At 36.9% G+C, this 25430-nt stretch overlaps 1 protein-coding gene and 1 long non-coding RNA gene across 8 annotated transcripts in view; one reads left to right on the plus strand and one right to left on the minus strand.

Moving 5' to 3' along the window:
* Nucleotides 1–25430, plus strand: part of LOC121731632 (syntaxin-1A) — a 95518-nt gene that overhangs the window by 34180 nt on the left and 35908 nt on the right. For all 7 annotated transcript variants that reach the window (XM_042121172.1, XM_042121175.1, XM_042121176.1 and 4 more), the window contains exon 2: nt 4611–4694. In XM_042121172.1, coding sequence (XP_041977106.1) covers nt 4611–4694 — 84 coding nt within the window. The remainder of the gene's footprint in view (nt 1–4610; nt 4695–25430) is intronic.
* LOC121731636 lies at nt 8973–23971 on the minus strand. Its single transcript, XR_006036263.1, has 3 exons — nt 23909–23971; nt 20493–20495; nt 8973–8983 (listed from the first exon to the last, which is right to left on the minus strand). It is a non-coding gene; the product is annotated as an uncharacterized LOC121731636 (long non-coding RNA).

A 25430-nucleotide genomic window follows, 5' to 3' on the forward strand; every position in this document is an offset into this window, starting at 1 on the left:
ATAAAAAAATCGGTAATATTTAAACATTTTTATTTTATCATATTTTCTAAAAAATGGTACAAATTTTTTGAGAAACGCTCATATATTGTTTATTAAATTCTCTACAATATTGTCTTTAGACTATGTTGATAGGACTTATAGTTTACAAAATATGTACGTGCAACTTTGAAGTTTTTTTTCTTAATGCAAATATTTTACCATAGATGGTACTATATTATGTGTACTAAATACCTAAAAGCAAAGCTATGGCGACAATAGGGATGCGGGGCGGTGGAGTGGGATGTAGCCTTGCCTGCCCGACCCGACGGGCAACGACAACCGACCGATCAGTCCGCCCGCTTCGTCTGAGCTACGCGGATGTGCATTGCATCACTGCTCCGCCAGTGTCACGCGAGTTACGAATCCCGAGTTTTGATCATTATTAAAATACTGAAGTATTTTACAAGTGTGAGAGAGTGTTATCTGAAGAGGTAAGTAAATCCAGACTTCATTACTTTGACATTAATTGAATTAGGCCACAGCGCGCGTACTGCGACCTATACCTAATCGGAACGGTTCCGAGTTCCGACTTTGCCTCCGATACTTTTAAATCGGATGGAGACGGAGAATCCATCTCCATCCGATTTGAAAGTATCGGAGGCGAAGTCGGAACCGATCCGATTAGGTATAAGTCTCAGTACGCGCGCTGTGGCCTAATTCAATTAATTTCAAAGTAATAAGTCCTATCAACATACGTCCAAAGACAATATTGTAGAGAATTTAATAAACAATATATTGTTCTTTGACAGTTTTCTGATAGCTGAATCGGTTTTCATAAAAAATAAGAAAAACCACGATTTAGCATATATGAAGGCATGATGATAGGCAGGGAATGATGGGGGGGAAAAAAATAATTTTTTGGCATGCTTCTATAGTACATTAAAGTGTGTACATTAAAGCACATATATGACAACTACATAATTTTCACTGTATTTTACTGTATTTTTAATAATTTTCTTGAAACCCTTAGCTCTAAATCTAAGCAATTGTAAAAAGGTAAAAAAACGAGTACTTGAGTCGGACGCGGCAAGCTGTAACTCTGGAAGTAATGCCCCTACGACTATGAAATAGGAGTCATTTTGTAGCTCAGTGTATAAAGTATCTAACTTCTTTAGCCTATTTTAACACCACTCTTGTCGTTTTCCTATAAATGGAGCAAGAAAAAAAAAGTTAGCATTTTTTTTACAATTTCTTAATACGTTGGTGGCTGTAAACAGAAATATATTAATCTTACCACTATATAATGTAGTATCGTTGTGTAGGTAATTTATCGACGATGATTTCTTCTCTGAAGAGTAAACTCCTCAGTCTTATCGTTTTCGTCGAAAATTCGAAAAACCGAAATGAGGGAGATAAAAAGAGGGGGGAAGGGGGAAAACATTATTTCTGGACGTGCTTCCATATCTACATTGAAGCACACATATGACAGCTACATTCATGCCAAGTTTCACGCTTTCTTCAGGATGGGACCGTATTTTATGTTAAGGACTCCTACTATAAATGAAATCTAGTCACTGTGTCTGAAAAGTTCTTGGCGACTTCAGTTTTTCAATCAAACTAGGTATAAAATGTAAATATGTGCTCGTATTCTTAATCTATTTTTTGTAATTTTGTATTTATATTCAGACTAAACTTGTGTTTATCAATTTATGTTGTTTGGTTTATGAAGTTGTTTTGTAAAGTTCTCAGCAAAACTACAAACGCTTCCTTATCCCTTAAACAATTTCCACGAGGAGTCAAGATGAAAGAAACTTCGGTCCCAAGTCCGTCTGTGTGTGAACTGTGGAGATGTAAATGAAATCCTGTTGACCCTCGCGGTCGGGAGGTCAATTGTACGTGTCCCCTCTATTGAGATACTCATCTGTCACTGTATCAGGTTTCCGTAGTATGTACAATAGATAGTTATATTTTATAAACTGTATGTCAAAATAATAATAATGTTTTGTACTATTTATGGGTAATGTTAGGTACGAGAATCACAAGGGATTCAGTGGCTGCTTTTACTCTGTTTTGTAGTTTTCTTTACAATTCAGTTTTTACTCTAATTTTTCGTTCTTTACGTAAGACTACTACAACATTGTGCGTAACACAAATCACACTAAAAACGAGGTCAAAGTCAATTAGTAGTTTGCTCGACATAATTGGCTTATAGGTCTTAATATATTGGTACAACAGAGCTCGCTAAATTAAGTCTGGCTGCGTCGAAACGACCTCCCGAGGTTGGAATAATGGTGTAATGAATTATAGCACTACGGTCTAGCCGTGACCCACTTCCACCAGAGACAAAGGCTCACCAGTTGACGAGATGATCTTTTTGCTATCTCTACGAGGAGTCAGTTGTTCGTGAAACTTTGCCTAATCGATTATGCGTTTAGATTGACAAGGTCTGTTTAACAATTTTGTGCGGCTTCCACATTATAATCTTTGCAAACCCTGTCTAGGTCTCTCTTTAGATTAGTAATATTAGTAATAACTAATAGATAATATATTTTTTGTTTATTACAAAGAGGAACAGTTAGATTTTTCCGTAAATATGCTTTGAAACTGCTGGATCGATTTGATCTTTGCCACAGAAAAATAGAAGACGCGGCAGGGCATAATATGCCCTGCCGCGTATTATGGTGATATTCCCGTGGGCCGTGAGCTTCTATTGATTTGGTTTTTGAATTATTAAAATTGATCATAAAACTTCTTAGATCTATTCACAGACCACGTCTGAGTCTGGCGTCTATACAGCTATTATCGTATTTTTCATCACACCACACTTCCCTCTCACAAATTTTTACTGCAATTTTGTGTGCTCCACCTCTTCTGTTTTATTTTAGAATCACGACTGTAATGTATCATTTCTGAGTAAAGGTAATTAAAATAAATAAATGAACGTTATTTGCATCAAGCCTGTTTATCTATAAGATTGCTGATAACTTGAGAATCTTAAGACGCACAACCTCGTCCCCAATACAGCTTACAATAGTTTTATTGTAAGCTGTGGTGACTATGTAATGTGTGGGATACTCTGTATCCGTTGTGAATGGAAACTCAGATGCATTCTCAGTTCAAGAAGCTCCTTTTAATATGAACGAAGCTAGAAACATCCATTGTGATATTATTTTCATTTTATCAATTTACATGATATTGACTCCCACCTGCAATTTCGCTATATCTTGCACCTGCGAGCAGTTCAGTTTTTGTTTTTTACCCATTTCGTAGGTGCTGAAAAGTTATCTTTCATATTATTATATCTAAAAGTTATGGGAATAAAAAATGTCATAAAAAAAGTTGAATAATGAATAATGAAAATTTAGCCCCGCTGATCAGTGTGATACTCAGACGAATTTGAGGTAAAAGTAAAAACTAAAAACGAAAGTCACGATAAAATCGGTGAAACGGGTTTAAGTTCGCGCCTGTTAGGGTAACTATTAGTGTATTGTTACAGCAACAATGGAACTAATCGTGTGTGAATAGGCGTAAAGGCGTTTGAGTGCAAAGGAACAGAGTATGTGAAATATGTTGATTCACCGGGATAGAATACCTCGCCCGGGGTTTGAGGGTACCTACACCTTTTTTATCTCGCGGGAAAAATCATGTTTCCCCTGGGGAACTCTAAGGGTTTTTAAGTACATAACCAACTGCGGACAATCACGAGGACATCCCTCACAACGAGCCAGATTGAATTATAACCTCAGATCGAAGTTTAAGACCTTATTGAAATAAAACTTCAGGTAAAGGTCAGGTTAATAATATGTATTGAGTGAAGCGATTACCGAATAATCTAAATCCTACTTCACAGGATTGTTCAGAAAGTATGCCCATTTGTTTTGAACTCTATCAGACATTCATGGAACTGCCAAACTTTTCTTATCACCGATATTCCTTCTTTTGAATGTAACTCTTGCTATACCTACTTTTTAGAATCTTGGAATCATACAATGATACTGGAGTTATTCGATACTTTTGACATTGCAGTGCTCTTAAAACGTAGGCATTTGTGTGACCTAGGTAACCTAGGTTTTTTCATTCCAATATTATGTTCGCAACAAAAGAATACAAACGGCGAATATAAACCGTTCATTGTTCTCAACAATTAACGTTTTGGTATCTATTTAATGTATTTTACGGATTTAGTCTCACATAATTACTATGATCCATTTCGCTTCATCCCAAACTGATCCGGTACGTGGCGTATGCGTGTACGGGTTCACGCAAATTGAATAATGGCTGGCCCGCTCGGCTAAGTGAATCCAATTTTGCTTTACTTGCGTCACACAACGTAAACTTTCGCTTGTATCGTAATAATTTGAAAGGACTTTATTGGGTTAGGTTGGTATTTTTTACTTTGTACTTTTCCGCATCATAATCATTAATATTGTCACTGTTTGTGGTTGGTTGATTATGTCGTTAATGCAGTATTATTATGCATCTTTCAACATCTTTACCATGTTTAATGTCTTCGTTATTTCAATTTCTTTTTTGTGAGTTCATAAAGAATTCCGGTCATAGTTCATTATTATTGATTAATTAATATTTTCTTTAGTAGTAATGATTACTAATATATTTGTTGTTTGTTACAGGCGCAAAGCGACGATGACGATGTCGGCCCCGACGACGTCAACGTCCCTGTCGAGGGCGGCTACATGGACGAGTTCTTCAGTGAGGTCAGTACAATCTTTTTAAAATTATTCAGCAACATGGATTACCTACTTCAAAGAAGGTAATTGATCTCAAGGTCAATAATATGGGTATGGGACAATAATTATTGATGTAGATCATGACGAATAGACAATCATAGACGAATAATATGATCTAATTATTTCGCAAAATCTTTCTATCCCAACATAAGGAGCAATTTCAAAATTATTACGTACTATTCGTTCAGCCTTCCTTTTTCTTTTAGAGATATTTTTAAAAGCTCTAAAATTTTATCGTCCTCCTGCAAGACGTGTTTAACTTTATTCTTTGCAACGTCGATTCTCGGGAAGAGCGCCTCTAAAGCACAATTTTAAACGCTAAGGTAGGTTCCTCTTAAACTGCGCTTAGTTTTCGTGAAATTGTAAATAAGATAACCTACATTTTATGTTGCCTGTGTGGGATGTTCTTGCAGATTTATATAGCGTCGATAAATATAGGTATGTCTCAAGAATCTTACTCATTAAATTATACTACTAAGGAGAGTAGGTATTGGGTAGAAAAGCAATGGAAATAAAATATTATCACGACTGGACATAATAATATTATGATCTTACCCAAGTGTCATACATTTTTGCCCTGTGTCCTTTGAGCAAGTAGCAATAAAGAAGAATAAGTTCTAATTAGAACACCACAGGTGTGTTACCACAATTGGAAAGTAGATGAACTGATACAAGCAACGGAACAAGCGGACGAATGCATACTTTTGCACTATGTTATCTGAAACAATGAAGCTCTAACTATTGTTGCAAACACGCCGCAGCAAATAGCGTTCCACGCGGTACTGATTGCGACTGTCGACGGTAGAATAGTATAAATGATTTACAGTATACCATCTTGGTCTTGAGTCTTGACTCTTGACTTCCTGTATCGACCGCACACACAGAGCGTGATTTCAAATTAATTTCAATTTAATTTTTTCAATTCTATGGAAGATTTATGCAGCTTCATTCGTATTTCCAAGATCCAGTCCCATTTCCTATCAAACTACAATTTCATATTCTTCATAAAATGCCGAACCAACTACGAAAGCATTTTAATTGGCTATAATTTAGTCGTTCGGCGTTTGTTTGACGTACAATTTAAAATATTATTTTATCTATATATTAATACGTGAGAGAAAAACTTTGTAACCCTTTTTACGAAAAATGGGAAAACGTAGGTGCATGAAATTTCGCACAGTTATAGTTTATATGGTGAAGGAGTGCATCGGGCTAATATTATTTTAAAATTATGCTTTTATCATAAATATTTTTAACAAATAAAACGTTACACACACTACGACACTACTACTAGGAAAAATGACAGATTTTTGAGTGACAAGCCTATACATACGAATTATAACTCTTTTATTAATGATTGAAGTCTGTTGACAACAAGTTGACAAATTGAAAATGGATTATTGTTTTTTTTATTTAATTTTAGATACTATTAGACAATGCTTAAACGGCCAGTCTGAGATCAGCTGAGTCCCAGAGACAAGAATTGAAAAAAACTATGAAGTCAATATTTTTTACAAAATATAGGTAGCAGTCCTAATGTCGTTGCAAGTAAGGTCGAATTTACACCATTGGGCGATCCCTAGTATTAATTAATGAGAAATATACTGGATCGTATAATAACGAAGTTAATTGTTGATTTAAATAGCAAAATCGGGATACTTACTTGTCTCGACGAGTTTCATAAGAACACGACTGTGTTGCTCTACTGTATGCATTTATATTGTAGTTCTGATTGCGATTGTCGGCGGTACTCCATGCGAGATAACATTTTGTGCGAAATTGGATTTGTCGATAACGATGCGTTGGCCGATAGCGTTTCCACCGATTGTGAATTCTGAGCGTACTAATGGGATTAAGTTTTGGCAGGGGAGAAATGTCCTTGTGATTAATGATTTGGTTAATATTTCTTACATAATTATCTAGATGACCCGGTGAACTATGTATCACTCTGCTCCTAATATTATTATAAACCTTCTCTGGACTTCCAGAACAGATGTTTGAAGAATAAAATAAGGCAAATCGGTTTAGCCGTTCTCAAATTTAAAAAGCGAGACTAACAAAATTGAAAATTTATTCTTATAAATATATAAAGGTAGGATAGATTTGCAGAAACTAGGAGACAGAGCATTGCTTTGAATTTAAGAAAAGAATATATCATCAAACAACACTTTTCCAATTAATCTCCCCGAAAAAACCCTTGCATAGTTGCATACTTTCATTTCATGATAAAATTGCAGCCATTGCTGATAGGGTGATTTATTAGATAAATAGATTGTGTCGTTTAAAGTATAAGGAATAATCTAAGCTGTTTCAGTATTTAATAATTATAAAGCAAACTTAATTTCGATTTTCACTTTAAAGTTTCGCTTCAATTTTCATTAATGAAATTGCGTTCCCTTTTATGATTGTAGCAACACTCGCTTAATCGCTTTTTAGTTTGTCGGTAAACGGTTGAATGAAATGAGTGGAAACTTTGAAGTCCTCGTGGGCTTATGAGCAATAATGAGCAATAATTATTGGCATGAAAATGTTTGAGTGATGTTTAAGTTTTGAAAGGCTAGTTAAGGTGGTATCTAATTTAGATAACATATTATTAGGTGTTCTAAAATGACATTAGGGACATAAAAATAACTTAAGTATGGTCGAATTGAGAAACCTCATTTTTGAAAGTCGGTTAAATTGAATCATACCCCTTTAAAAAAATCTTGTCAAAATTGTACGGTTGATAATTTCTTCAATCTACATAAAATGGAGTTTTTATAAAGTCGGTGGTAAAATGCACACTCAATTTACTTCATGGAAGTAATCTGTTTAATCCAATAAAATACTGTGTGGTTTCATTTCCGTCCCTGTGGTAGGTACTGCGGCTGTCGATCAATCAATCAATCAAATCAGCCTTTATTCGTCCACTGCTGGACATAGGCCTCTCTCAATGAACGCCAAGATGGCCGATCTCCTGCTGGCTGCTACTCGCATCTAACATGGGCCCGCAACTAAACGGAGATCGTCGTCCTACGTAGTTGGAGGTCGACCTACAGGCTACAACCCGTTTACGTGGCCTTGGTCACCATTCCAGAGTAAGTTTACTCCAGCGATCACCTGCGAGGCTAAATTAGTCGCTTTTGAGATTCATAATATATGAATTATGATTCATAATACTAGAGATCGCCCTATGGTCGAAATTCGACCTTAGTTTCAACGACATTAGGACTATTACCTATATTTTGTAAAAAATATTGACTTTATCATATTTTTTTCAACTCTTGTCTCTGGGACTCAACTGATCTGAGACTGGCCGTGTAAGCATTGTCTAAAAGTAACTCAGATTCAATAAAAAACTATAATCCATTTTTAATTTGTCACCTTGGCCTTGTTGTCAACAGACTTCAAACATAAATAGAAGAGTTTAATTCGTATGTATAGGCTTGTCACTCAAAAATCTGTCATTTTTTCTAGTGTGTGTGTTATAGTGTGTGTAATGTTTTATTTGTTAAAAAAATGTATGGAAAAGCATAATTTTAAAATAATATTAGCTCGATGCACTCCTTCATCATATAAACTATAACTGTGCAAAATTTCATTCACCTACGTTTCCCAATTTTTCGTCAAAAGGTATACAAAGTTTTTGGCTCACGTATTATTAAATAGATAATTGTGATAATTAGATAACAAGAGTGACTAATATTATGGTGATTCATAATAATGACCTTCCATCTAATTCATGGCTGTGAAACGATAAGTTTTGATTACAATGAAGATATCGGAAATCCTTTATTATATCATAGATATATTAAAATAATTGTTATAACATTCTAAGTTGCTGCTGTTCATAACAATCCCTACCCGGCATCTACAAAATATGATTTTATTTTCATGGAAACCATTTAGCAACCCATGATGCACCGCCGCTGCGCAGTAGTGGGCTAAATGTATGAAAAGTCATATGTTGGACAAATACTGCAATTGGAAAGAACAAGTTGCATATGTATGCACAAAGCTAGATAAGTTTGTTTATGCCCTTAAAATATTACGGCAGACAGTAAGTTCTGAAGCAGCGCTGAGTGCTTACCATGGATATGTGGCCTCATATTATCATATATCATATTAAGTTCTGAAAGAGTCTGTCAACCTGGTCTCGCCAGTACCCTAGCTACTAGCTGGCATCGATTATGTACGTTAAACAAAACTATTTTGTTTGTTCAATGTTTTACAAGAACACCATTTTATAGTTTGATGGGAGGAGGACTGGACTGTAGCTACATTAAATTATAATTGGGGTAAAGTCAAAATATACACTTATTTATAATTTCAGTCGGCAAATAATAGCTAATAATAAATTGTTATCAGTTTTAAATAGCCAGGATATTGAATAAAATCAATATATTGAAATCAAACATCCTGGAAGTGGCACTAACGAGGAGGAAGTGCGGCCGACATGACGCTCGACTCTCATCAGGTCCGCCTCCCGGCTGATATTTAAATGGGTTTTATTCAAATATTTTCTCCCAACTTGCTACGAGTTTGCTTTCTGTTATGTGGATTTTGCTAGAGAACTCTGATATTATTGGTGCAAATTAATAAGGAACACAATTCTTTTTTTCTGATGTACTTCGGGAAGGTTAATAATTAATAAATAATTCCAACTATGATTATAATTATAACTAGCTGTTTGACCGAGCTTTGCTCGGTATTCGACAAAACACGAATAAAATGACAATTTCTAAAAATGATTCCTAGCTAGATCGATTTATCGCCCCCGAAACCCCCAATATACTAAATTTCATGAAAATTGTTGGAGCCGATTCCGAGATTCCAATTATATATTTATATACAAGAATTGCTCGTTTAAAGGTATAAGATAATAATGATTTCGACGTTGATTTGACATTGTATGAGCAATGAGCATTTTGTAGTTTTACTATCGTGTCGAGTCAGAGCCCGTACCACGAAACTGTTTTGAGACTCAAACAATCGTACGAATGCCGCGTCCTACTCTAACAAACGTGAAATGACGTTGTTAGAGCAGGACGCGGCATTCTCGCCCGATTGTTTGAGTCTCAAAACAATTTCGTAGTAAGCCTACAGGATCAAAACGACATAAAACTGGACTCTGTACCTATTAATAATATATTAAATACCAGAAATACTATATATGTCGCAGCCGACTGGTTTGAATAGCCGTTCAATCAAACAGCTAGCCCTTTGACTGAACAACGCCATTCAATCACACGTCTAGCTTTTTTATTGAATATTTTAGTCGCTCATAACTTTCAACACTACAGCTGATTCAAAAGCCGCCGTATAATTGAAGTAGTTCAGCGCGCACCGCAGCGGCGCTAGGTGCGTTTTATTTACAATATGGCGTCAACTAGCAGATGTTTATTGGTGTTTGTGGTTGTTTTTCGGAAAGAAAGTAGTTATTAAAAGATACAAGTGTTATTAAAGAGACAAAAATTGTGGTGGCACATACGAGTGAATCAAAATTTCAACAAATATTCCAGGAGAAATTACGGGATTATAAAATTGATGGACGCAGCCCCCCCGAAAGGCGGGTTCGGGGGCACAGCCCCCGTCAAAACAAAAACAAACACAATCCAGAAAATCCAAAAGTTGGTTAGGTTAGGTTAGAACTTAGACCACAACACAGAGGGAGCCGAGCGAGCGCAGCGAGCGTGCTGCGGCAGCAGCCGGCCACCGTCTTCAAACAAAAGGGGGGCTCGGGGGGCGCAGCCCCCCACCAAAACTAAAACAAACACTATCCAGAAAGTTCAAAAGTAGGTTAGGTTAGAACTATGACTGTGTGCCACATAGCACGCCTCAGTATTTTTTATTTTTACTTATTGCATTAAACTTTTGGTCACCCCTTAAACTTAATCCGAAAATAATCTTTCAATAAAATACAAAAAGTTTTCCTATTCTCCCAAATTACATGTTAAGCTATTGGCCGCCCTAGTAAATTTGCCATTAAACCAGTAGGCTAAGCGTCGTCTAGCTTTAGTGTTGAACGTTGTAGACAACAAGTCGGCTAAACGACGTATAGCCGTGTTATTGAATGGCGTTGTTCAGTCAAAGGGCTAGCTGTTTGATTGAACGGCTATTTAAACCAGTCGGCTGCGACATATATACTAAAACATAGATACTAAATATTTTTTTAAAATAGGTTGGTTACCCTGCGAGACAAAAATTAATTAGCATTTGAAGGATATCGTTGAAGGCACGTATGACGTAACTTTTTGAAGAATTACCGTCCGCTCCTTGGCCACGTCACGAGGTGTTTACAAGGGGAGTATAAACTCTCCTGTTTCTTACACAATTTCTCAAGCTCCTTTATGTTCAGGCTAACTATCATCCTTGTTTGTTACAGCTATTGATAATAATAATTTGAGGTTCCTTTCTCAGGCTTCTTACAGACGAACGGCACTCATCGACGGCAGTCGTTGACAGTCTTGCCATCGATTACCTTCAATTGCCGGTAAACATTCTGCATGGTGAATCTTTTTATCAATACCGCGATCAGTCTTAAGTGTCAGCTTCTTACACTATACACTACACAATATTTCTTGAAAATGTCGTCCCAAATATAAAGCTCTCAAGTGCGACAGCTAAAATGCTGTTGCCTTTTAAAATTATGAAAATTTTCATCTTTCCTTTTTGTTGCCCGCGCAAGATTTACTTAGCTCTAGTGAACTGTCATTACTCTAAGCAAGAATAGCCATTTTTCTCACAATTTCTGGTATATTTGCATACAAACGAAGCGTTGAAAATGGTCTGCGTGAAATATTAGCTCGTTCCCGGGGTTCCTTACCCGAAGGGTAAAAACCGTTCGTCACCAGGCCGTATCTCAAGAATAGCGATAACTAGCCAGTTGACATTTATAAAAATTATGTAGGTACTTCTGTTTTCAATTTAACAACAAATACTGAAATAGAGGTAAAATTAGTATCTACTTGAGAATCTCTCATGCAGTAAAACTGACTTTTTGCCGAATAATAATCTAAACAACACCAGTAGTCGCTTAGAAAGGGCCATGAAATGTCTACGGTGGTCTAACTGAGGTCACGCTTAGCCTGTTGGTAGACGCTTGAAATATTCACAGCTTTTTGTTGTTAACTTGTAAGCATCGTGCGACAAGATGCACAGTGTTATCTATATATTATACGTGAGCCAAAAACTTTGTATCCCTTTTGACGAAAAATGGGGAAACGTACGTGAATGAAATTTTGCACAGTTATAGTTTATATGGTGAAGGAGTGCATCGAGCTAATATTATTTTGAAATTATGCTTTTATCATACATTTTTTTAACAAATAAAACATTACACACACTACAACACACACACTAGGAAAAATGACAGATTTTTGAGTGACAAGCCTATACATACGAATCATACTCTTTTATTTATGATTGAAGTCTGTTGACAACAAGGTGACAAATTGAAAATGGATAAGTTTTTTTTTATTGAATCTTAGATATTATTAGACAATGCTTACACGGCCAGTCTGAGATGAGCTGAGTCCCAGAGAAAAGAGTTGAAAAAAATATGAAAGTCAATATTTTTTTTACAAAATATAGGTCTTAATGTCGTTGAAACTAAGGTCGAATTTCGATCATTGGACGATCTTTAGTTTTGTTACGGGACTGTTCGTGCCCCAGTCCGTCTCGCACTTGTCCGTTTTCTCCATTAGCGCGTTATAACATCTGTAACGAGGCTGAAAGTTTCAGCTTGTTGCGTCGCCATTGTTCTCCCGCGTTGTTTAACCCCTCTGTGTACACTGGATGCTCAATTTATTCGACATCTGCCTCATTTTAAACGGCTTTAGACTGTTTTAATGCTGTTTTAGGGTTCCGTACCCAAAGGGTAAAACGGGACCATATTACTGAGACTTCGTTGCCTGTCCGTCTATCTGTATGTCTGTCTGTCTATCTCCAGGCTGTATCTCACAAATTTTCACAGATTGTATATATAGACATCACCAGCGGCAACAGCTGATATGTGTTGCCGCTATAATAACAAATACTAAAAACAAAATAAAATTAATATTTAAGGGGGTCTCCCATACAACAAACGTGATTTTTTTTGCCCTTTTTTGCTCGATATCAAAAATGATAACAGATAGGTAAGTACTTAAAATTTTCACAAAACACTCAATTATAATATGTATGCCGATTTTTTAAAAGTTTGTTTGCAGTTAAGATAAAGCTGCATCATGCCATATTGTAGGTTCTCTTTCCATGGGCTTCTTGATACCATGATTTCCCAGCTGTCTATGGCAAGCACAATCGAAATCTATCATAGACGAAAATATACCGCTCTACACTACCCCTCTAGTGCTCTCTACACATAGCTTGTTTGCTCTATCATTTCGTAATCCTTATTGGACCAACTTTTTCCACGTTGGCACTTGATAGCCAATTTTGAATCCTATTTGCTTCAATATAAATTCTTTTCCGTTTAAAAATGTTCGGACAAAATCGACTATTTGCTTTATGTTAGTATCTCTTGGTGATTTAAAATAATCGATTGTTTTATTTGGGTTGGAATTTCAGTTAACACTAGTTGGAAATCCTTATTCAGTTGTCGCTGGCCATTGGCCAGAATATTCTATCATTATTCCCCGATCCATAAACTGTTGAATATAAAGAATAAACTGTGTAGCCTCCGTTTAGTTTGTGCCACAAAATGATATCGGTTTAATTGCTCTATATTTTCGATTACCAAAAAATATTGTGGTTTATAGTCTTTATACTGATGATTCAGGGGCCGTACCACGAAACCGTTTTGAGACTCAGAGTAAGAAATAACGTTGTTAGAGCAGGACGCGGCGATAGTAGGCCTACAGGCTCCCGCTCGCATAGTGCGTTATCTTTATGAAAGCCCATGATGGGCAAATACCGGATAAGGAACATGTATGTGGAGTCATTTAAGTTTAAGCAAATCAACGTAAAAGGCATTTCCTCGCGTGGTACCTACCGCTGTAGGGTGGCAGGGTTACCAACTTAGGGGTTTTCCCTATATTACCAACGCACACGGCGGGCAAAAAGACCGCGCCGCAGATGCCCGGCGGGCACTGGCTGCGCGGCATGTTCGCGAACAAAAAGCCCGCCCCGCCCCGTCGTCTGCAAAGCGCCAAGGGATAAAAAATTAGGGACGTCACTTTAGCTTTACTACTTTTTATTGATAGCTTGTTGATAAATTCAAATGTAAACACTAAACATTAAACTAATTTAACGAGCTTATGTGAATTACACACACTGGCAAAATTAGCGGAACATTGGTAAAAAGGGCCAAAACTTGAACTCAAGTGGGCCGGGCTGTCTGAAAGCCTTTTAATAGCTTCTAAGCTCATTCAAGAAATAAAATATTGAACAAAACTGGCAAGTTGACAGGTTTTTATAGCAATTATGCCCTAATAAGTGTTTTTCGATTATTGACGTTGTAAGTGTTCCTGATAAGAATGGCGTTTTAGCGGGGTGCAAGGTATGCTCAGCTCATTTGATTGTTTGGTTTTTGGAAGAACACATTGCTTAGATACAAAATTAGTGATTTCCCAGCATCTGCGACAGCTAGAGCTGTAACCACGATAGAGAAAGGTCACACCTACCGTTCGGTCAGTCAGGCCAGGTGTGTCGGCTTCCGTGGTTCATCGTAACTTTCAACGCTTCAGAGAGACTGGATCTTACGTTCGGAGACGAGAACAAGGCAGATATCAGGTGACAATGGTTCAGGATGACCATTTTGTAACGAAACCAAACTTAAGAAATCGACCTCAAACTGCTATGCAGACACGAAACCTGTCGGAACAGGTCCAAGATGAACGTGTAAGTGATTGTACAGTAAGAAGAAGACTCAAAGAAGTTAAATTAAACTCAAAAGTGCCAGCAAGGGCACCAAAACTTGAGACAGGACACCGAAGAGCCAGGCTAAGATTTGCGCGTGAACATCAAAATTAGACAAGTGAGTGAAATCTTGTGCTGTACAGTGATGGGAGCAAATTCTGTGTACATTGTATTGACAGGCGATAAAGAATGTGGATAAATTATAAGTAAAGCTACAGGCCATCAAACTTACCGGAAACAGTGGCCTATGATGCAGGCTTCGTAATGGTTTGGAGTTCCATATGATTTGGAGCCCGCATGGAGCTGATGATTATAGATGATGGTACTTTGACAGTACAGATCTATAGCACCGACATCCTGGAACTGCATGGTGTGCCTTTTACACAGTTTTAGGTAGCAATTTAAATTTTATGTGCATCCATAGAGTAAGAAAATCGGGCATTATTACCTAAACGATGCTGGCGTAGCCCAGGTGGAGAGGCCAGCGTGGTCTACGGATGTGGATCCGATTGAAGACGTGTGGCACATCAATGGGTGAACGGTACGAGTTAAAAATCCAGCTCCAAAATGTGTCCAGGAGCTCGAGTTGGCGCTACTGGAGGAGTAGGAGAATATCCCACAGGAAATGATTGACAATTAAAATGCAAGCATGGAATGGCGTATCCAGACCCTCTTGAGATCCATAGAAGGCATTACACCAGTATTACTTGCTTTTAACATGGCATTTCTTTAATAAAAATGGAGAATTTATCTTAAAAACTTACTACTGAAATTTCAAAGATTTTCTTAATTTTTTGATTTTTGCTGATTTTTTTCTATTTTTTCACGTTTTTATGCCCTAAATTTACATAAAATTTATTTTTTAATAATCAATTAGTAAATAAATAAATAAATATATAAAAATCAGTGAACAATTAAAAAAAAATTGAAAATTTTGTTATGTTCCTCTAATTTTGCCGGTGTGTTTATATTTTAGTGGAATTTTTCAATAATTGTAACGAATTTAGTGGTTTATGATTTACATTTTGGGTTTAATATTTTTAAGGAGTTGGTAACTCTGGCGGGTGGTATAAATTTATTCAGCTCACGGCGCACCCTCGTGAATTCAGATTTTATACAATCCCGAGCTTTCGATCCATCTGAGATTATTTCGGGGTCCAGGGCCCGATTCTGAAGGCTCGAAAGTAGTTTCGATCGTAGGCTGTATCTCTCTTATTCGCGCACACTCTGCAACCGAAATTCGAAACGACCTCGATCGATCCTTGAGAATCGGACCCATAGAGGTACCAAAGTCTATGGTTTAGGGACTTTAGGCAGTTTACTAAATCTCTGATTAACTTGGAACGCAACGGGCGGCTCGGGACGATTTGATTAAAAGAATTGGAGGTAATTTTGATTTCGTGCGTTCGTGTTCAATGAAAATGTGTCAGACCAAGTTTTTAAGTAATGACGTGTTGTGTCATAATGAATAATCACACTTTTGGGAGTATGCGTTGTATTAGCAGTTTTGGGTATTTTGTCGTGTTTGTGTAATATTTGGCACCTTTTCTTGTTGGACCCTGATGGAAAACTTTCTATAACATATTTGATGTCAATAATGGGCAATTTATGGACGAAGACTCCCCGTTCGTAATCGCTTGAAGTGGTTATCCAGACAACACATTAGTGATTAGACAGTAATTTGCAGATCATTAATAATTAGGTATCTATTACGCGAGCGAAAAACTTTGGATCCCTTTGACGAAAAATGCGGAAACGTAGGCGAATGAAATCTTGCACAGTTATAGTTTATATGGTGAAGGAGTGCATCGAGTTAATATTATTTTGAAATTATGATTTTATCATACATTTTTTTAACAAATAAAACATTACACACACTACAACACACACACTGGGAGATATTTTTGATTGACAAGCCTATACAAACGAATTATACTCTTTTATTTATGACTGAATCTGTTGTCAAATTGTAAGTAGATTTAGTTTTTAACCCCCGACAAAAAAGAGGGGTGTTATAAGTTTGACGTGTCTGTCTGTCGGTCTGTCTGTCTGTCTGTCTGTCTGTCTGTCTGTCTGTCTGTCTGTGGCATCGTAGCATCTAAACGAGTGGACCGATTTTGATCTAGTTTTTTTTTGTTTGAAAGCTGACTTAACTGAGAGTGTTCTTAGCTATAGTTCATCATCATCAGCCTGCTCCGTGCTGAAAAATTGCGGTTCATCTGGTTCGTGAAGGGCCGATTAGCAACTTGCAGTCGTTTGGTGGGCTTCATTGCATTCTAGTTCGTGACATTTATGAATATTTACACATTAATGGAAAGTTGACCTGGTGCTGCAGCATCACCTGGTAATCAATAGGATACCCAACTCCTCACCAACTTAGAGCAATGGTTTCGTGTTTGGGCTCATTTTAATTGCGACAACTAGTAAGACGTAGATAACCAATAAATTTTTGCATGCTGCTGCTGTAGCATCACCTGGATTCTATAGGAGCCGAGCTCCATATTATGAACCCAAAGTGGAGGTTTCATGTTTGGACTCATATTGACGGCCTCATCCAAAAGGACACTCCTAGACGGTATTCATTGGGATTTGGGATATAATATTATAATCCTGTTGATAGGAATTATTCTGCACTATAACCAACACAAGTTTAAAAAGCATGAAATAAAATTAAATTAAGAAATTTAAAAAAACTTTAAAAAGTAATGAAATAATATAATGTTTTACTGACTTTAAGTTTGAATAATTCCTAAGTGTAAAGTGATATTCTAGTCCATAATTGTTGTCAAGGTGTGTCGGGGACCGCTAAATATGTAGATGTTTGATTTCACATAACATTATAGTTTAAGGGTCAGTTCACAGCGAACCGAATCGAGAAAATCAATGATATGGCGATACAAAATGCAAAAGACACTGTTGGCGGTCCCCCGACACACCGTGACAACAATTATGGACTAAAATATCACTTTACACTTAGGAATTATTTAAACTTAAAGTCAGTAAAATATTATATTATTTCATTACTTTTTAAAGTTGTTTGGCGGGGGTTTTTTTATTTTATTGAATCTTAAATACTGCATTAGACAATTACTACACGGCCAGTCTGTCATCATTTGACTTTATTAATCTGTTAATATTTTTATAATAGAATAACAATAGAAAAGCCTTGAAATTTGAAACTTATAATTTATTTTTTTATTTGAGGTCGAATTTTGACCATTAGGCGATCTCTAGTATTAATAAAATTTACTTACATCTCTATATTTCCGAAGTTATGGCAACACACCCGGGGAGTGAGCCAAAATCTTTTCGTTTTCGCTTCGTTATAGAATCGCCGATCAAGATGTATGGAATTGACATAAAAGTTCGTTTTAAGGAGAAAGCACACTGAGACGGGCCGTGCCGGGGCTCAGCGTGCCGGGTCTCATCGCAAAAATCCGCCTCCATGCAATTTGTATGGAAGCGGAAATCCGAGGCGCCCCGACACAGTGTGCGATACGCGCATCCACTTCCATACAAATTGTATGGAGGCGGATTTTTGCGATGAGCCCCGGCACGCTGAGCCCTGGCACGGCCCGTCTCAGTGTTCTCACTCCTTAATATGACGTTGACGTTCGTCTCGTCTAATGTCAATCCATAGTCCATACATTTTGATCGGCGATTCTATAACGAAGCGAAAACGAAAAAGTTTCGGCTAAATGGCCTGAAGAGCTGAGTCAATTTAATTAGATATAGACCAGGGATAAAAATGATAATATACTAAGCTACTTTTTATTGCGATCACTGTTTCTGCGGAATTTCATTTCGCGCTCACGAAGTTTCAGTTCATAATAAAGTAACAGTTGTTAAACAAACGACAATGCTACGTTTTCCAATTTACAAGGTTTCAATAAAAATGGCAGCTCTGTAATGCCTCCATTCGGGTTCTATTTCATTAGATTAAAGTGTTACTGCCTGCCGTTGGAGCGATACAGAGCTCTTTGTAACAGTTTTATCATTTTCTTTGTAGACGATGTGCTTGTGGTTGGGTCTCTTACGTCGATTGCTAAGTGTACTTGTGTTATTTGTTTTGGAAAGATGGATTTATAATTAGTGTTATTTACGAAAATAATTTGAGAAATCTTAGTTAAATTTTAGGAACGTTAAGCAGTCATGCTTAGCAATTTTAACACGATGATAAGAGGATAGTGCACATAATATATGGTTAAACTAGAAGTTATATTGTCATAAAACATAACTAAAATTATTTTACTATTTTAGAGAAATTATGGTCCTGCTGAAACACAAAAAGTACCCAGCTATTTTATGTGTATTATATTTTATACGTCATAAGAACACGTGCAAGTAAACTTATTTAATAAGGCCCCGTTTTCATCCGGTTGCCAACTTGCCATGTAAGAAATCGTGAAAGTTTGAAGAACAAGGAAAGAATTCAGGTTCCTAATATTCACTTTCATCTAATAAATTCTGGAGTAGCTTTATTTGTCGAGATGTTAATTGGAGGGCACGACAGTACCCCAGCCAAGCTTTTTAGCAAAGGCACGGCCGTGCCGTACTTTTCTCGAAGCGGTTCGCGGCTATTTCACACCCCCTTTATCTTCGATGTTAACAAAGCTAGTTATTTAGAATTTCGGTCACTAGGAGCAAGTATTAAAACTAGCTTAACCTCCAAATTACATGAAATTTCGATAAACTAGAGATCGCCCAATGGTCGAAATTCGACCTTACCTTACCTACTAAGTACCTATATTTTGTAAAAAATATTGACTTCATCATAGTTTTTTCAATTCTTGTCTCTGGGACTCAGCTGATCTCAGACTAGCCGTTTAACCATTGTCTAATCTAAAATTAAATAAAAAAAAAAACAATAATCCATTTTCAATTTGTCAAGTTGTTGTCAACAGACTTCAACCATAAATAAAAGAGTATAATTCGTATGTATAGGCTTGTCACTCAAAGATCTGTCATATTTTTTCCTAGTAGTAGAGTCGTAGTGTGTGTAACGTTTTATTTGTTAAAAATATATATGATAAAAGCATAATTTTAAAATAATATTAGCTCGATGCACTCCTTCACCATATAAACTGTAACTGTGCGTCATGCACCTACGTTTCCCCATTTTTCGTCAAAAGGGTTACAAAGTTTTTCGTTCGCGTATTAATATATAGATAGTTTAATAGTTACGAATAGTCAAAGGTACTACATTTTGTCACTCACTGACTGACAGATCATCAAAATTCTAAGGTACTTCTTCAGCACTTAGCACCTTGAAATTTGGTACCCGGATAGGCCTTTATTTACAATAAAAGTTTTAATGTCCTTTACGTCGATATTCCTATAACTGACAGACATGGACCTGCTTATTTTAGGGACAGCCTTGCCTTAAGTACTTTTTAAAGTTTTCAGAAGGCAAAATATCACAATATAAACCTGATAAACAGTATTCGGATTACAAGGATTATAATGAGCAAAATTTCGACCACAGGCTCCTAGTATGTTTGTAATTCCCGTGTCCTTAGCCATTTCAGTAACCGGACTGAGGCGGGGTTGACGGGTCCCGGGATTAGCCGTGTGATTGGACGGTCAGGAGCTTAAACCCCGTGCGTATGTTGCTGTAATTTAATTAACGTTGCTGCATATTTCATGCGTGGACGTGTCAGTGGCGTAGTTAGGTTAGGGTAAAGCAGGGCCCTGAATAAAGGCGACTTGCGAGGCGTAAGTTTTTTGTGAGCGTGGCCAGAATCGATTCAGTATTCAGTATCATTACTTACTTTTCATCTGTAAGAGGAAAATATTAACTGCTACCAAACATATCAAATATAATAAACAGTGATTATAGCTTTATAAGTCAGATGTTGAGATCTGAGGGCGGCGGCGGCGGCGGTATCATTGGAGGCCCCATGGAAGCGACCTTGCGCCTTAGTATACTTACTATGTGAAAGTTACTTTAGAAAAAAATTGCAGGCACTACCAAACAAAATAAATTTAAATTTTAAATCAAATCAGAGATTGAGGGGCCGCCTTCTGACCTTGAGGGCCTCAGGGCACCGTTGCCCTTTAGTAGCTACGCCACTGGGACGTATGTTTTGTTACGTACCGCGCATATTAGACGCTAGGGACGGGAATGTAAAATTCCTGACGCGAGTTTCGCCCGCGGGAGTGTTGGGGTGAAGTGTCGTTGGCTATGAAAATTTCAATGTTGTACTGTTTTCACAGTGGCATCGACTATAATGTAGGAAATAGAGGTTGTTTATGGTTGTATTTATTTCTATAATGTATAATTTGTCAGGTTATTTTCTCATATCCTTACTAACACATGCGAAAATGTTTCGTTGGTAGCATTTGCTCTTCACGCTTTGATGAAATGTCATTTTTAGCTGATAATATGTGCTTTCATACTCGGCGAGATAATATTTTGGTTGATTATATCCCAGACAAAATATGGGTAAATTTTGGGAATTATTGGTTTAGAATAGTCTAAACTCTTAAGTCTAAACCAGTAATTCCCAAATGTAACAATTTCCATATCTATGTTCTGGCTATAATGGGAACCCCCTTACATTAACTCGTGTCTTGTTTTACTATCTCTTTCTCTCTAAAGAGTCTCTCAAGAGAAGGACGCATGAGGATTTTCTGCTTAGGAAGTTTCCTCTAAGAACCGACATCTATTATTCATAAACATAAATAAATATAAATATATGGAAACCACGAAATTCGCAACAGCCAAACTGCATATCGAGTGAGTAGCATCCTGATACTCATTGGTTTCTTGAGTATACACAGACTCCCGACTCCATATTCGAAGTCCTCATTTGTTTAATTGTAGTTATGTGCATCATAGCCGGTTGGATAATTTTAATCACATTGTTACAATGTACACAATTACTGTGTGCTTTCAAGTTTTAGTGCTTACGTGACCCAGGGGCTCGAGCTAAGCTAGGCACTAAGTTACGTAAGTCTAGCTATCAATATAAATATGCTATTTGACCTAGCTATGCTAGGCTTTATCTATGCGCGCCCCGGGATTCAAGGGATATTTTAGACGGTTATACCCTATGTGATCCCCCCAAAATGTAGATAATCCATACTAATTTTATAAATGCGAAATTCTGTCTGTCTCTTTCCTTCTGTCCATTCTCTTTACGCCCAAACCGCTGAACCGATTTTGCTGAAATTTGGCATGGAGATACTTTAATTCTCATAAAGGACATAGGATACTTTTTATTTCGGAAAATATATATAGTTCCCGCGCGAGAAGCGAATCATGGCGAAAGAGAGTTGCGGGCGGCATCTTGTCCTGCGGGGCTAAAATGGTCACATTTAGCAATTCCTCTCAATCAATTCAGCAAATGAATTGTCAAAACTGTCAAACCGACAAAATGTCAAATCAGTACAAAAATACAGAAATGAATTGCAAGCAGAGTTGCATTTTGCGATTTTAGAAAAATGAATCATATAATGATTCGTGTCATGATTCTACAAAGCGACCATTTTAGCCCCGCCGTACTTCGACATATTAAGAGTCCGGGTGCCATCGAAATTCTCATACAAACGTAATACCAAGATCATTTTCCGTACGAGAATATTTACCATATTTGAGTTGTTACTCAGCTTAAGATAGTAATTAGTTAATTACCTAGGTTCCTGTACAAAGGTTCACTGCAAAATATGTAAATATTCTCGTATGGGAAGTGATCTTGATTCTTGGTATTACGTTTGTATGAAAATTTAGATGGCACCCGGACTCTTAAGCCTTGCCGCTATTACTATTGGACACCTTCTCCCCAAATCGTATGTAAAATTTCTCCGAAAATTTCAGGCTAAGTCTGCGCCAGGCTCTGTCACAACTTACGTCTCTATTGTATTTCTTCTCAAACTTTTCCTACCAAAACAGATAATAGTTTTTGCAGCATACTTCAACTGCTTTAAAACTTTAAGTTTTTAATAAAGTCGTTAAGTATAGAAAAGTTGAGATGACGATATTTTTCTGAGCGATATAGAGTTTGTCGACTAGCCTTTGTTTGATCGATCCTTCTTAGTGAAGTTATCAGATTAAAAAGTTGAGCGATGAAATCGTTTATGTCAGCGTATCAATTAATTATTTTAGTTTGCATTCCCTTGGTTATGTGATAACACTCAGGGCCTGATTCACCAGTTCCTAATAAGTACAGAATAGGCTATCCACAACTTAACTTGACAGATGTATGTAAGTATGGAGAATCTGTCAAAAAAGTTGTGAATAGCCTATTTGGCACTTTATCAGAATGTGGTGAAACAGGCCCTTAGTGTCTAAACACATCGATGACATAATATCATGCCGAAATTCCGTCGCGTTATATTGTATGCGTTTGACATGGCTGACGTAATCATGCGGAATTTCCGCCGCGGAAATTCCGCATAGTATGTTCAGACACTTAGGGCCTGTTTCACCAGTTACTGATAAGTATCGGATAGGCTATCCACAACTTAACTTGACAGTAGAAGTATGGAGAATCTGTCAAAAAAATTGTGGATAGCCTATCCGGCACTTTATCAGGAAGTGGTGAAACAGGTCCTCAATGTTTAGTTTCCACATAACAGTCCAGTCCTCTTTTCTCTATGTTTGACCACGATGGATAGCGCAGGATTGCGAAACTCCCTTTTGCAATGAATCGTCGATCATGAACAGTTTTAGACGAAAATGTGTAATGTATGCCTCTTTACACGTTCTCATTGTCCTAATAATAATTGTCTTCTCCGTTGTCATACTAGGACTGCCCGCCTTGGCCTATGAAGACATGTTGGCCTAGCATGCGTACAAAATTTCAATGTTGTACTGTTTTCACAGTGGCATCGACTATAATGTAGGAAATAGAGGTTGTTTATGGTTGTATTTATTTCTATAATGTATAATTTGTCAGGTTATTTTCTCATATCCTTACTAACACATGCGAAAATGTTTCGTTGGTAGCATTTGCTCTTCACGCTTTGATGAAATGTAATTTTTAGCTGATAATATGTGCTTTCATACTCGGCGAGATAATATTTTGGTTGATTATATCCCAGACAAAATATGGGTAAATTTTGGGAATTATTGGTTTAGTTGGCCTAGCATGCGTACAACGAGATATCTCACTCTCTAGGGTAGCTGTTATATTGTCGATATATTATATCTCGTGATATCGAGATATTATATCTCTTTTTCCCTAACGTGCGTACGTCGAGAGATAAATTTCTCGTTCGTAGACTAGCTTACTCGATAAGATATGTCGATGATGCCATTTGAGATAACTATAAAATGTTCTTATTAAAATAAAGGACAGACATTGCAAGCGTGTTTCTTTACCTTCCAAAACGTAGACGACATACTACTCTTCTCATAATGTGAAAATCTCAACAAAACTCGATAAAAATGTGTTGTCATGTTAGGGTTCGTTCGTAGACAAAAATAGCACAGATTAAAAAAAAACACAATTATCTCAAATTTGGACGACATGTACACGAGAAAAAAATTATGCCATGTTAGGGTCAATAGAGGTGAAGAGACAACCATCAAACATCGAGAAAACATGTAGACAAAATTTTCTCGATGTGCGCATGCTAGACACACAGAAGTAGCCGCTTCAGGGGCCTGCCGGCCTAAGATGCGCAAACGAGAAAATCTCGAGATATCTCACTCTCGTGTGTAGTTAAATTGTCGATAATGACTTAATGTCAAAATCATTTTTTGACATTATGTCGCTAGATTTTGACGACAGATCTACACGAGAAAAATGTATGTCATGTTAGGATCAATAGATATGAAGAGAAAAGCCATCAAACATCGAGAATACGTGTAGACAAAATTTTCTCGTTGGCGTATGCTAGAGGGGTATGTTTTGGTTCACAATGCGTTTTTCAATCGTATTATTTGTAAATTTTCGTGAAAACTTGTTTACATGCACCTTGCCTAACGTTGGTCAATAACCGTGCAACTATGTTTTCAAATGACACGTTACTTTTGAAGAAGAACAAAATTTAATTAAGTACATCGGCACATTAATTCATTGCTTTTAGGTTTTTTGTGTTTTTGATAAGGTTATCTATGTTAATGTAAGGCCCACTCGCTCTATTCCGGGTTACATTAAGTTAATCGTAGAATATTAATATAAATACGAATGTATGTCTGCTTGTTTATAACTTCTTTACACTTAAGGCGCTAGACCGGTCTAGATAAAGTTCAAAAAAAAATTTGGAAAAAAGTGGTTACAATATCGAAAAAAATGTTTTTCTGAATTGTCGCTAACCATGTCACAAAATAGCTATTTGGACACATGATTACCTAATTACTGACAATTCAGACTGGCGCAAATGGGCGTAAATGCACTTTACGACCAATAGACTAGCTTAAATCTTAATATTGTTTTCCCACTAACAATAACCGTAAATAGGCCTAAGTACAATTCGCCAGCAACAATAGTCGCAGCTGTATGGTGTACCGCGTATCGATCTGACAGCACCGGGCCTTGAACTCATTACATCATTTGATAAAGCCAGACAGAGAGATAATCTCGCGTATCTATTATTTATATTTAGCTATATTTCTGTTCGAACTTCGAGATATTATGAAAGTTACAATTCTAGAGATATTAAGGAATAAATGAGCAAAAATAGATGTGTCCCATCCCGTAAAAATATAAGGCACGATTAATTATTATTAATTTAGCAGTCGAAAGCTGCAGACAACATTTTTTATAGGCTACGTAGACTTTTAAGAGGAGTCCACACCGCCCTTTTTTCCATACAAACGTTGTCCCCTGTTTCCTCCCTGGATAATGCTAGTAGATTTATAATTTTTTTCCTGAATATCTACGGCCACTAATACAATGTCCCTATGTTTTCTTTTTT

This window comes from Aricia agestis, chromosome 11 (assembly GCF_905147365.1).
Source record: "Aricia agestis chromosome 11, ilAriAges1.1, whole genome shotgun sequence".
In the NCBI taxonomy this organism is placed as follows: Eukaryota; Metazoa; Arthropoda; class Insecta; order Lepidoptera; family Lycaenidae; genus Aricia; species Aricia agestis.